We start from the raw sequence: 13,522 nt of genomic DNA, 5'->3' as shown, positions 1-13,522 counted from the left end.
TGCTGGCTGGCTAGGTATCTCACTGACCCCCCCCAGACCATATCACTGCTGCTGGCTGGCTAGGTATCTCACTGACCCCCCCCCAGACCATATCACTGCTGCTGGCTGGCTAGGTATCTCACTGACCCCCCCCCCGACCATATCACTGTTGCTGGCTTGCTAGGTATCTCACTGACCCCCCCCCCCCCCCCCCCCCCCCAGACCATATCACTGCTGCTGGCTGGCTAGGTATCTCACTGTACACGGGGGCAATGTCATGCTGAAACAGGAAATGGCCTTCCCCAAACTGTTGCTACAAAGTTGGAAGCACAGAATCATCTAGAATGTCATTGTATGTTGTACCTTTAATATTTCCCTTCACTGGAACTATGAAAAACAGCCCCAGGCCATTATTCCTCCTCCACCAAACTTTACAGTTGGCACTATGAATTGGGGCAGGTAGCGTTGTCCTGGCATCCACCAAACCCAGATTCATCCATTAGACTGCCAGATGGTGAAGCGTGATTCGTCACTCCAGAGAACACGTTTCCACTGCTCCAGAGTCCAACAGCCGCGAGCTTTACACCACTCCAGCTGATGCATGGCATTGCAAATGGTGTTCTTCGGCTTGTGTGCGGCTGCTCGGCCATGGAAACCCATTTCATGAAGCTCCCTGTGAACAGTTATTGTGCTGACGTTGCTTCCAGAGGCAGTTTGGAACTCCTTAGTGAGTGTTGCAACCGAGGACAGACAATTTTTATGCACTACGCGCTTCGGCGGTCCCGTTCTGTGAGCTTGTGTGGCCTACCAGGTCGCGGCTGAGCCGTTTTTGCTCCTAGCCAATTCCACTTCACAATAACAGCACATACTGTATGTACGTATGTATATTATTTTACTGCTCTGTAATTATTGTTTGGATAACCTTATTTACTGTTATGTATTGATTTCTACCTCACATTATGTTTCCCTCTTCATGTGATGTGCAACGCAGAGAAACCTGGAAGAAGAATGATGATTTAATTACCACAGTGAATTATTGTAACATTTGCAAATGTGTCAATTAATCCCATAAGGGATGGGTTGCCAATTGGCGATTTGACACGAAAATAACATTTCATTAATTAATTAATTAATTAATAAATACAGTTGATCAGGACAGCTTAGCAGGGTAGACATTTGATGAACTGACTTGTTGGAAAGGTGTCATCCTATGACGGTGCCACGTTGTAAGTCACTGAGCTCTTCAATAAGGGGCCATTCTAGTGCCAATGTTTGTCTATGGAGATTGCATGGCGGTGTGCTCGATTTTATGCGACGGGTGTGGCTGAAATAGCCGAACCCACTCATTTGAAGGGCTGTCCACATGCTGCTGTACATATAGTGTATCAATAACTATGATGGGTGAAATTAAACCAATAAATAAACTTTGGTCACTTAATCATTTTTTATTTAGGTTGAGCAGTGTGGATTTATTGTCCACCACATATCAGTTGTTGTTCGACGTTGAAAGAGTTGAGACCGACGACCAAACCGCCTCGTCGCCACCCGATAGACCAAACCGCCTCGTCGCCACCCGATAGACCAAACCGCCTCGTCGCCACCCGACCGACCAAACCGCCTCGTCGCCACCCGACGACCAAACCGCCTCGTCGCCGACCGACGACCAAACCGCCTCGTCGCCGACCAAACCGCCTCGTCGCCACCCGATAGACCAAACCGCCTCGTCGCCACCCGATAGACCAAACCGCCTCGTCGCCACCCGACCGACCAAACCGCCTCGTCGCCACCCGACGACCAAACCGCCTCGTCGCCGACCGACGACCAAACCGCCTCGTCGCCGCCCGACGACCAAACCGCCTCGTCGCCGCCCGACGACCAAACCGCCTCGTCGCCGCCCGACCGACCAAACCGCCTCGTCGCCGCCCGACCGACCAAACCGCCTCGTCGCCGCCCGACCGACCAAACCGCCTCGTCGCCGCCCGACCGCCCAAACCGCCTCGTCGCCGACCGACGACCAAACCGCCTCGTCGCCACCCGACGACCAAACCGCCTTGTCGCCGACCGACGACCAAACCGCCTCGTCGCCGACCAAACCGCCTCGTCGCCGACCGACGACCAAACCGCCTCGTCGCCACCCGACGACCAAACCGCCTCGTCGCCGACCGACGACCAAACCGCCTCGTCGCCGACCGACGACCAAACCGCCTCGTCGCCACCCGACGACCAAACCGCCTCGTCGCCACCCGACGACCAAACCGCCTCGTCGCCACCCGACGACCAAACCGCCTCGTCGCCGACCAAACCGCCTCGTCGCCGACCGACGACCAAACCGCCTCGTCGTCGACCGACGACCAAACCGCCTCGTCACTACGACTCCTTGTTGTTTGAGTTCAAAACATCACCTTTTTTTATTTATTTTTTAAAGAAACTTAAAAGAATATAATATATATATATATATATATTATAAACAGAAACAACCTATATCTAGAAGATGAAGATGGCATTATGACATAGAAGAAGTAAAAACATGATCTGGGTAAGATAGAATGATTTCCATAAAGGAGAGTCCCAATGTCCTTTTCTCCCTCTCCACTCCCATCCGTCTCTCCTTCTCTCATCCTCCCTCTTTCCTAATGGAATGATCACTGCTCCCGGCACATAGGAAGTCCTTGTGATGTGTAAAAGTCTGTTACTGTACGTTTGTGTGTGTGTGTGTGTGTGTGTGTGTGTGTGTGTTTAAGAGTGTGTGATCAAGAGGCAGCCAGGGCCTTAACTAAGTAGAGCTTGTCTCCCTGCTCGCTGGTGAAGATGGGAGCCTTCTTGTAGTGTTCCACCAAGTCCTCCAGAGAACTGAACTTCCTCTGGCCGATGCAGTACACGACATCCTTCAACTGAACCTTAAAATGCTTGTTCTTCCCCTGGGCCTTCAGAGAGATGGAGAAATCACTGGGCTGGAGGGACGAAAGCGAGGGAGAGGGGGAGACAGAGAAACAGAAAGAGAGACAAAGAGGGAGGGAGACAGAGAGGGAGGTGCGAGATAGAGAGGGAGGTGGGAGAGTGAGAAGGGAGGGGGAGACAGAAACAGAAAGAGAGAAAGAGGGAGGGAGACAGAGAGGGAGATGGGAGACAGAGAGGGAGGGGGAGAGTGAGAAGGGAGGGGGAGACAGAAACAGAAAGGAAGGGAGGGGGAGACAGAGAGAGAGACAGAGAGGGAGGTGAGAGACAGAGAGGGAGGGGGGAGACAGAGAGGGAGGGGGGAGACAGAGCGAGAGAGAGAAGGGAGGAGTGAGACAGAAACAGAAAGAGGGAGGGAAGGGAGGGGGGTAGACAGAGAGAGGAGAGAGAGGGAGGGAAGGGAGGGGGTAGACAGAGAGAGAGAGAAAGAGAGGGGGAGGGGGTAGACAGAGAGAGAGAGAGAGAGAGGAGAGAGAGGGAGGGAAGGAAGGGAGGGGGGTAGACAGAGAGAGAGAGAAAGAGAGGAGAGAGGGGGAGGGGGTAGACAGAGAGAGAGAGAGAGAGAGGAGAGAGAGGGAGGGAAGGAAGGGGGGTAGAGAGAGAGAGAAAGAGAGGAGAGAGAGAGGGAGGGAAGGGAGGGGGGTAGACAGAGAGAGAGAGAGCAAACCGTTAAAACACAGGGCTCAGCTGGAATGTTGACATGTTAATAATCATCCTGCGATATTAAATCAATCCCCAGATCTGATCATCCTGCGATATTAAATCAATCCCCAGATCTGAGACATTGTTCCTACAGTCCTTACGTCTCCACCCTCTAAACCCGCTGACAGCTCTACAGCAACAGGACCATTATACTAACCGCCTCGGGTCAACACCACGCAGGAATGACGGCAGCAAACAAGCTGAACAGTCAGGACCATGACAGAGCGGATGACCACTTATGACTGTAGACGTAAAGGCAGATGGCAACTAAAACGTTGAGATAAATACATTACCTATCGTTCGCTCTACAACTGCTAGATGTCTCTGATGAGGAAGTCTACACTGAGCTACAGATGGCTATATAGCTATACAGATGGCTGTATCGCTCTCTACAGATGGCTGAATAGCTCTCTACAGATGGCTGTATAGTTCTCTACAGATGGCTGTACAGCTCTACAGATGGCTGAATAGCTCTCTACAGATGGCTGTACAGCTCTACAGATGGCTATATAGCTATACAGATGGCTGTATCGCTCTCTACAGATGGCTGTACAGCTCTACAGATGGCTATATAGCTATACAGATGGCTGTACAGCTCTACAGATGGCTGAATAGCTCTCTACAGATGGCTGTATAGTTCTCTACAGATGGCTATACAGCTCTACAGATGGCTGTACAGCTCTACAGATGGCTGAAAAAAAATTGTAAATCTCTCTACAGATGGCTGTATAGCTCTCTACAGATGGCTGTATAGCTCTCTACAGATGGCAGTATAGCTCTCTACAGATGGCTGTATCGCTCTCTACAGATGGCTGTATCGATCTCTACAGATGGCTGTATCGCTCTCTACAGATGGCTGTATCGCTCTCTACAGATGGCTGTATCGCTCTCTACAGATGGCTGTATAGCTCTCTACAGATGGCAGTATAGCTCTCTACAGATGGCAGTATAGCTCTCTACAGATGGCTGTATCGCTCTCTACAGATGGCTGTATCGCTCTCCACAGATGGCTGTATCGCTCTCCACAGATGGCTGTATCGCTCTCCACAGATGGCTGTATCGCTCTCCACAGATGGCTGTATCGCTCTCCACAGATGGCTGTATCGCTCTCTACAGATGGCTGTATCGCTCTCTACAGATGACTGTATCGCTCTCTACAGATGGCTGTATCGCTCTCTACAGATGGCTGTATAGCTCTCTACAGATGACTGTATAGCTCTCTACAGATGGCTGTATGGCTCTCTACAGATGACTGTATAGCTCTCTACAGATGGCTGTATAGCTCTCTACAGATGACTGTATAGCTCTCTACAGATGGCTGTATAGCTCTCTACAGATGGCTGTATAGTTCTCTACAGATGGCTGTACAGCTCTACAGATGGCTGTACAGCTCTACAGATGGCTGTACAGCTCTACAGATGGCTATATCGCTCTCTACAGATGGCTGTATCGCTCTCTACAGATGGCTGTATCGCTCTCTACAGATGGCTGTATAGTTCTCTACAGATGGCTGTATAGCTATACAGATGGCTGTACAGCTCTACAGATGGCTATATCGCTCTCTACAGATGGCTGTATCGCTCTCTACAGATGGCGTTATCGCTCTCTACAGATGGCGGTATCGCTCTCTACAGATGGCTGTATAGCTCTCTACAGATGGCTGTATCGCTCTCTACAGATGGCTGTATCGCTCTCTACAGATGGCTGTATCGCTCTCTACAGATGGCTGTATCGCTCTCTACAGATGGCTGTATAGCTCTCTACAGATGGCTGTATCGCTGTCTACAGATGGCTGTATCGCTCTCTACAGATGGCTGTATCGCTCTCTACAGATGGCTGTATCGCTCTCTACAGATGGCTGTACAGCTCTCTACAGATGGCTGTACCGCTCTCTACAGATGGCTGTACCGCTCTCTACAGATGGCTGTACCGCTCTCTACAGATGGCTGTATCGCTCTCTACAGATGGCTGTATCGCTCTCTACAGATGGAGTTATAGATAACGGCCAGTACCCACCGATGACTCAGAGTCTCTGATGAGGAAGTCTCCCTCTGCTCCTCTCTGGTTGAGAGCCACCTCTGCCTGATGTCGCGTCACCTTGCCATAGTACCACTGCTTCCCCGCAAACCGCCCCACCGTGGCCGGAGAGATGTAGTCGCAGTCGGGCGTGGGCGGCCCCGCGGGGCCCAGTGAGGCATTCTGGGTAGTGGAGTCCTGCTGGGGAGGTAGCACAGTGACGTAGTTTTTAGGCACTAGTCCCAGCTGTCCATCTGCTTTACGGCACTTCCACCACTCAGGGTCGTTGTCTGGTTTCTCTACCACCTCCATCACCTCTCCCTTCTCAAAGTTCAGCTCCTCGTCGTTCCCCGAGCTGAAAGGGTAGAGCGCCTGCACCGAGTGGAGGACCCGGTTCCCGTTAGACGCACTGTGAACTACTGCTGCTAGCTTCTCAGTCAGTGACCCCGCCGGGTCTCCCAAACCTCCTCCCCCCGCTGTCCCGTCTGCGTCCTCCGTCACGTAGTTGGAAGGGAACCACCCGGAACAACCCTGGTACCCTCCACGCCACCAGCCATCGCTACACTTCTCCATGACGATGACGTGGGTGCCCTTGACCAACGAGAGCTCGTCCTCCCGCTCGGCGGTGTAGCTGAACTTGACGAGTGCCGGCAGGTTGAGGTCGTACAGGCGCTCGCCGTTGTCGGAATACATGTCGGCGTCTGCGTTGGAGGCCGTGTCACGCATCCCCGTTTTCCGCTTCACCTTCCCAATGCCTGTTGGGAAACACCAGGAAAGGTTGTTATGGTTACTGAGAGGGTATTCAGACAGTTATATTATGGTCTGTTAGGAGAGACCTCACCATAAGCTCTTATAAAAGGGACATTCTGATACCTGTGTGATCGGGTATATAACAATACATGCTATATGCCAGTGTTTCCCCTCAGTACGTGGACTAGCTAGCCAAATAGAAAAAGTAGCCAGCCAGGCTGAACAAGCTCTATACTGGTGGCCTCTGGTACATTTTAATGAGCCTGGCTTACCGGTCTGGTATCTCAGGCTTGTAAAAGAGGAGGACTTTTTGATTGGTTCTCATACAGCCAAGCTAAAGTTAGGCTAGCTGGCTAGCTAGTCTAGCTAACTAACACTGAAAGGAGAAAAACTCAGTGATGGATCTTTCTGAAAAGGAGATACTGCCACAAAGTAACCACCAATTTAGGGATTAAAACAGGAGCAACTAGAAGCATTTTGAGCCTTTGGGGAAAAGCCTAATTTACCAGCTAGCTCTAGTCTTCAAGAAGCTAGGAAAACAGCCTTGAATTCTGACAGTCGTGTCCCTGCTAAAGACTGTGGTGGACGGAGGACCAAATCCGCCCGGCAACAGCCCTGGGTCTGAGTGGTGGTTGTGGAGGAAAACAAGAACGCTATATGGGAGGGTGCATAAGACCTCGTCTTCTGGAAGTCTGGAAATCTGGTTGGGGAAGACCGGTAAAGGCCTCTGTCCTATACTGCTCAGAAACCATCTGAATCCTTGTGGATGAAGTCCATACGACTAATGGTATGTACAATGATCAAGAACTGTACTTCAACGGTAAAGAATGTTACTGTGATGGATACATGTTCTAGAACTGTACTTCAACAGTATCGAATGTTACATGTTCTAGAACTGTACTTCAACAGTATAGAATGCTACTGTGATGGATACATGTAATGTCTGAGTGTTCTAGAACTGTACTTCAACAGTATAGAATGTTACTGTGATGGATACATGTTCTAAAACTGTACTTCAACAGTATAGAATGCTACTGTGATGGATACATGTTCTAGAACTGTACTTCAACAGTATAGAATGTTACTGTGACGGATACATTTTAATGTCTGAGTGTTCTAGAACTGTACTTCAACAGTATAGAATGTTACTGTGATGGATACATGTAATGTCTGAGTGTTCTAGAACTGTACTTCAACAGTATAGAATGTTACTGTGATGGATACATGTTCTAGAACTGTACTTCAACAGTATAGAATGTTACTGTAATGGATACATGTAATGTCTGAGTGTTCTAGAACTGTATTTCAACAGTATAGAATGTTACTGTGATGGATACATGTTCTAAAACTGTACTTCAACAGTATAGAATGCTACTGTGATGGATACATGTTCTAGAACTGTACTTCAACAGTATAGAATGTTACTGTGATGGACACATTTTAATGTCTGAGTGTTCTAGAACTGTACTTCAACAGTATAGAATGTTACTGTGATGGATACATGTAATGTCTGAGTGTTCTAGAACTGTACTTCAACAGTATAGAATGTTACTGTGATGGATACATGTTCTAGAACTGTACTTCAACAGTATAGAATGTTACTGTAATGGATACATGTAATGTCTGAGTGTTCTAGAACTGTATTTCAACAGTATAGAATGTTACTGTGATGGATACATGTAATGTCTGAGTGTTCTAGAACTGTACTTCAACAGTATAGAATGTTACTGTGATGGATACATGTTCTAGAACTGTACTTCAACAGTATAGAATGTTACTGTGATGGATACATGTCATGTTTGAGTGTTCTAGAACTGTACTTCAACAGTATAGAATGTTCCTGTGATGGATACATGTCATGTTTTAGTGTTCTAGAACTGTACTTCAACAGTATAGAATGGTCTATCTGGGTGATTTTTTTTCTCACCTGAATGATCTGAATCTAGGATTACAGGGACTCTCCAACTATATTCAATGTGCGGAACAAAATTGAGGCTATGATTAAGAAGTTGGAGCTCTTCTCTGTCTGCATTAACAAGGACAACACACAGGTCTTTCCATCATTGTATCATTTTTTGTGTGCAAATGAACTCAAGCTTATGGACAATGTCAAATGTGATATAGCGAAGCACCTGAGTGAGCTGGGTGCGCAATTAGGCAGGTACTTTCCCGAAAAGGATGACACAAACAACTGGATTTGTTATCCCTTTCATGCCCTGCCTCCAGTCCACTTACCAATATCTGAACAAGAGAGCCTCATCGAAACAAGCTGTTCTGTGAAAATGGAATTTAATCAGAAGCCACTGCCAGAAAACCTGCCTCGGGGCTCAAAACGAAAACCTGAACCTGCCTCGGGGCTCAAAACGAAAACCTGCCTCGGGGCTCAAAACGAAAACCTGCCTCGGGGCTCAAAACGAAAACCTGCCTCGGGGCTCAAAACGAAAACCTGCCTCGGGGCTCAAAACGAAAACCTGCCTCGGGGCTCAAAACAAAAACCTGCCTCGGGGCTCAAAACAAAAACCTGCCTCGGGGCTCAAAACGAAAACCTGCCTCGGGGCTCAAAACGAAAACCTGCCTCAGGGCTCAAAACGAAAACCTGCCTCAGGGCTCAAAACGAAAACCTGCCTCAGGGCTCAAAACGAAAACCTGCCTCAGGGCTCAAAACGAAAACCTGCCTCAGGGCTCAAAACGAAAACCTGCCTCAGGGCTCAAAACGAAAACCTGCCTCAGGGCTCAAAACGAAAACCTGCCTAATAATATATAGCCCATGTTGACTGTCTATTTTACTAGGGGTCATCACCACTCATAGATAGTGTTTTACTTGCAGGTACCTTGGTGGAAGAGTGGGGTAACATCTCACAGCAAGAACTGGCAAATCTGGTGCAGTCCATGAGGAGGAGATGCACTGCAGTACTTAATGCAGCTGGTGGCCACACCAGATACTGACTGTTACTTTTGATTTTGATCTTTGGTTTACCTGTCTCGGTGCGATATCATGGACATATAACTATGTTGTATGATTTCTGAATGGTTAAGAGCACCATATGTCTGCTGCAGAGGGACCAGAGAGAGCCATGAGGAAACTAGTTTAGATCAGTCATGGAAGTAGAAGTGCTACAACAAATTGGCTTCCTATTTTTTTTTTAAGATTGAGAACAAGCTATGAAGGAAACATACTGGAGTTTTGGTGCAGGTACAGACATCTAGCAAAACGATACAACACAATATACCGTCAAAAATAACACCCCGATATGTAACTATCGATTTTTTTCCCCTAGTGCCCAGTCTAATGGTTCATCATCCAGCCTCTCTTCCCAGCCTAAAGCTTACTAGCTGCGCTGGACCCCTGGCCTCTACCGCATGTAGCCTAGCCATCTCTACCTCATGTAGCCCAGCCATCTCTACCTCGTGTAGCCTAGCCATCTCTACCTCATGTTGCCTAGCCAGCTCTACCTCGTGTAGCCTAGCCAGCTCTACCTCGTGTAGCCTAGCCAGCTCTACCTCGTGTAGCCTAGCCATCCCTACCTCGTGTAGCCTAGCCATCTCTACCTCGTGTAGCCTAGCCAGCTCTACCTCGTGTTGCCTAGCCAGCTCTACCTCGTGTAGCCTAGCCAGACTACCTCGTGTAGCCTAGCCAGCTCTACCTCGTGTAGCCCAGCCATCTCTACCTCGTGTAGCCTAGCCAGCTCTACCTCGTGTTGCCTAGCCAGCTCTACCTCGTGTAGCCTAGCCAGACTACCTCGTGTAGCCTAGCCATCTCTACCTCATGTAGCCTAGCCATCTCTACCTCATGTAGCCTAGCCATCTCTACCTCATGTAGCCTAGCCATCTCTACCTCATGTTGCCTAGCCAGCTCTACCTCGTGTAGCCTAGCCAGCTCTACCTCATGTAGCCTATCTAGATCTACCTCGTGTAGCCTAGCCACTCTACCTCGTGTAGCCTAGCCATCTCTACCTCATGTAGCCTAGCCAGCCCTACCTTGTGTAGCCTAGCCAGCTCTACCTCGTGTAGCCTAGCCAGCCCTACCTCGTGTAGCCTATCCAGCTCTACCTCGTGTAGCCTAGCCATCTCTACCTCATGTAGCCTATCCAGCTCTACCTCATGTAGCCTAGCCATCTCTACCTCGTGTAGCCTAGCCAGCTCTACCTCATGTTGCCTTGCCAGCCCTACCTCGTGTAGCCTAGCCATCTCTACCTCATGTAGCCTATCCAGCTCTACCTCGTGTAGCCTAGCCTTCTCTACCTTGTGTAGCCTATCCAGCTCTACCTCGTGTAGCCTAGACAGCTCTACCTCATGTAGCCTAGCCTTCTCTACCTCGTGTAGCCTAGCCATCACTACCTCGTGTAGCCTAGCCATCTCTACCTTGTGTAGCCTAGCCATCTCTACCTCATGTAGCCTAGCCAGCTCTACCTCATGTAGCCTCGCCAGCTCTACCTTTTGTAGCCTAGCCAGCTCTAACTCATGTAGCCTAGCCATCTCTACCTCGTGTAGCCTAGCCACTCTACCTCGTGTAGCCTAGCCAGCTCTACCTCATGTAGCCTAGCCAGGCGGGTTACACCCTAGTAACCAGGGAGGCTGAGCTGATCTTTGGCAGGGCCGGCGGTGAAAATGGTGTTACCGGACAGGAATGTCTTGGCAGACCAGGCGAGCTCTAACCTCCCCGTCACACCAACACACACACACACACACACACACACACACACACACACACACACACACACACAGAGACAGAGAGAGCTTGGTGAGACATTTGTTAACTCCAACCCTGTTCCTGGAGATCTACCCTCCTGTAGGTTTTAACTCCAACCCTGTTCCTGGAGATCTACCCTCCTGGAGGTTTTAACTCCAACCCTGTTCCTGGAGAGATACCCTCCTGTAGGTTTTAACTCCAACCCTGTTCCTGGAGATCTACCCTCCTGTAGGTTTTAACTCCAACCCTGTTCCTGGAGAGCAACCCTCCTGTAGGTTTTCACTACAACCCCAGTTGTAACTAACCTGGTTCAGCTTATCAACCAGTTAATTACTAGAAATCAGGTGTGCTAGATTAGGGTTGGAGTTAAAACCTACAGGACGGTATCTCTCCAGTGCTGCAAAGTGCTGCATGTCATGATGACAGAGACATGTTTTGATCAATGAGTGAGTAGACTTGAAATAGACACGATGGTGGCGCACACCTTGTTGGATTACTTTATGGAGCAAAAAATGTGTTTATTTTAATAACGGAGCATTTTCTAAATTCAAACTGACCCCCTGCAACTGAACACAGACGTTTTGTGAGACTCCCGTTTCCCCGAATGGAGGACGAAGATGACATCGTTAAGGTTGGTTGAAGACTCTGTGCTACACCAAACGGAAGCTATCCTGTAACTCCCAGTAATGGACACCAACAATCTGTGGTTAAATCACACTAACTGGTGATGTGATCAGCAGATGATGGGAGAGGTGGTCATGATGAAACTGCCATTCACAAAGGAACACACTAAGTTCAGGGAATACTTGCACAGCTCCTCATGAATCATCTGCTTGAAATCCAGTATAGTGAAGGTGAAGGTGATTGGAGACCTAGTCTTATGGGAGAGCCCGCTAGGAAAGATTGTTGGTGGAGCACATCCAGATCTGTTTGAAGAAGTCGATATGGCCGCGCACAGGTCTGGAACGCACTTTGCTCGATCCATGAGAGCAACCGCTGTCAAGTATCAAGAGATAACTAAAACACAAGAGTTCACAGCTGAAACCAAAAGCACAGTAGCTCGCAGAGAGTTCTTGGATTGGTGGAAATGGGATAGCATTGGAGCAGCTTGCGAACCGAAGTGTGGAGGATGCCGGTGCGGCAATTGTCAACCAGGAGGCAAGGAAATGACTCTGAGTGAGGAAAGGGAGCTGGAGATCATAAGGAAAGGCCTCACCTACATCAAAGCAGATGCTCACAGCGATAAACCGCACTGGGACACAAAATACCCCTGGATTCAAGATCCAAGTTCCCTTCCTTACAACAGGAGTGGGGTTGAAGCCACCTTCTTAAGAACAGAAAAACAACTCAAGAAAGAGCCAGAGTGGAAAATAGCATACACAGCTCAAGTGCATGAAATGGTGGAGAGAAGAGCAGCAAAGACACTTACCAAAGAGATGATCGCCAGCTGGAAAGGACCAGTATGGTATGTCAGCCACTTGGTGGCGCCAAACCCACACTCTGTCACAACACCTGTGCGACTGGTATGGAACAGCAGCCAGAAGTTTAAAGGGGTCAGCATGAATGACCTGCTGCTGAAAGGGCCTGATGTCCTCAATCCCATCCGAGCAGTACTACTCAGGTTCAGAAGAGGTGTCCATGCTGCTCTTGGCGACATCAGGAAGATGTACAATTCGGTGTGGTTAGAAAACCTGGAGATGCATCTCCACAGATTTCTCTGGAGAAACACTGAGGAGGAAGAGATTGAAGAGTATGCCATCACCAGAGTCAACATTGGCGATCGACCAGCAGGGTGCATTGCACAACTGGCCATGAGAGAGACAGCAAAACTGCCCATGTTCGCTCACCTGGAGGAGGAACGTAGGATCCTTGAAGAGGATGCCTATGTCGATGACATCCTGACTTCCCATAATGACTTACAAAAGCTGGACAAGGACACCAAAAGAGTTGAAGAGATCCTGAGGACAGGCGGATTCTTCCTCAAACCCTGGGTCCGGTCAGGCCAAAGTGGGAGGCAGGAGATCGTACCAGGAGAACAAGGAGCGATGTCAGGGACAGTACTTATTCTCCCAAACCAGATGAGGAAAGGAGACAATAAAGCCCTTGGAGTTGGATACCTTGTTGAAGAGGACAAACTGTACCTTATGACTTCAATCAATTTCTCAAAGAGGAAAAAGATGAGAGTTGGACAAAATCTCCTTGAAGAAGAGGTGAGAGGGAAAACTCCAAACCCACTGACGAGAAGAGAACTGCTAAGCCAAGTAGCTAGCCTGTATGACCCAATAGGCCTCGTCACACCTGCCAAACAAAAGGGCGCCATTCTTGTCAGAAAGGCGTTTCAAGAAGCTGGAGGCAAAACTCTGACCCGAAAAACGTGGGACAAACCTCTGTCTGAACAATTGAGAGAAGAAGCCATCAAACTGTTTGAGG

The 13,522-nt window shown here is 49.0% G+C and overlaps 1 protein-coding gene across 3 annotated transcripts in view; it reads right to left on the bottom strand.

Annotated features, from left to right (window-relative positions):
• Window positions 1–2,605: 2,605 nt before the first annotated feature.
• The window catches only part of LOC115148925 (cytoplasmic protein NCK1-like), a 106,024-nt gene continuing 95,107 nt past the window's right edge, over window positions 2,606–13,522 (bottom strand). For all 3 annotated transcript variants that reach the window (XM_029691250.1, XM_029691259.1, XM_029691267.1), the window contains 2 exons: window positions 5,653–6,407; window positions 2,606–2,930 (listed from right to left, as the gene is read on the bottom strand). In XM_029691250.1, the coding sequence (XP_029547110.1) occupies window positions 2,730–2,930; window positions 5,653–6,407 (956 nt within the window). In that variant the 3' untranslated portion in view covers window positions 2,606–2,729. The remainder of the gene's footprint in view (window positions 2,931–5,652; window positions 6,408–13,522) is intronic.

This window comes from Salmo trutta, chromosome 2, assembly GCF_901001165.1.
Source record: "Salmo trutta chromosome 2, fSalTru1.1, whole genome shotgun sequence".
Classification (NCBI taxonomy): domain Eukaryota; kingdom Metazoa; phylum Chordata; class Actinopteri; order Salmoniformes; family Salmonidae; genus Salmo; species Salmo trutta.
Note: the sequence above shows the minus strand (reverse complement) of the source record. Positions and strands in the feature narration are given on the sequence as shown.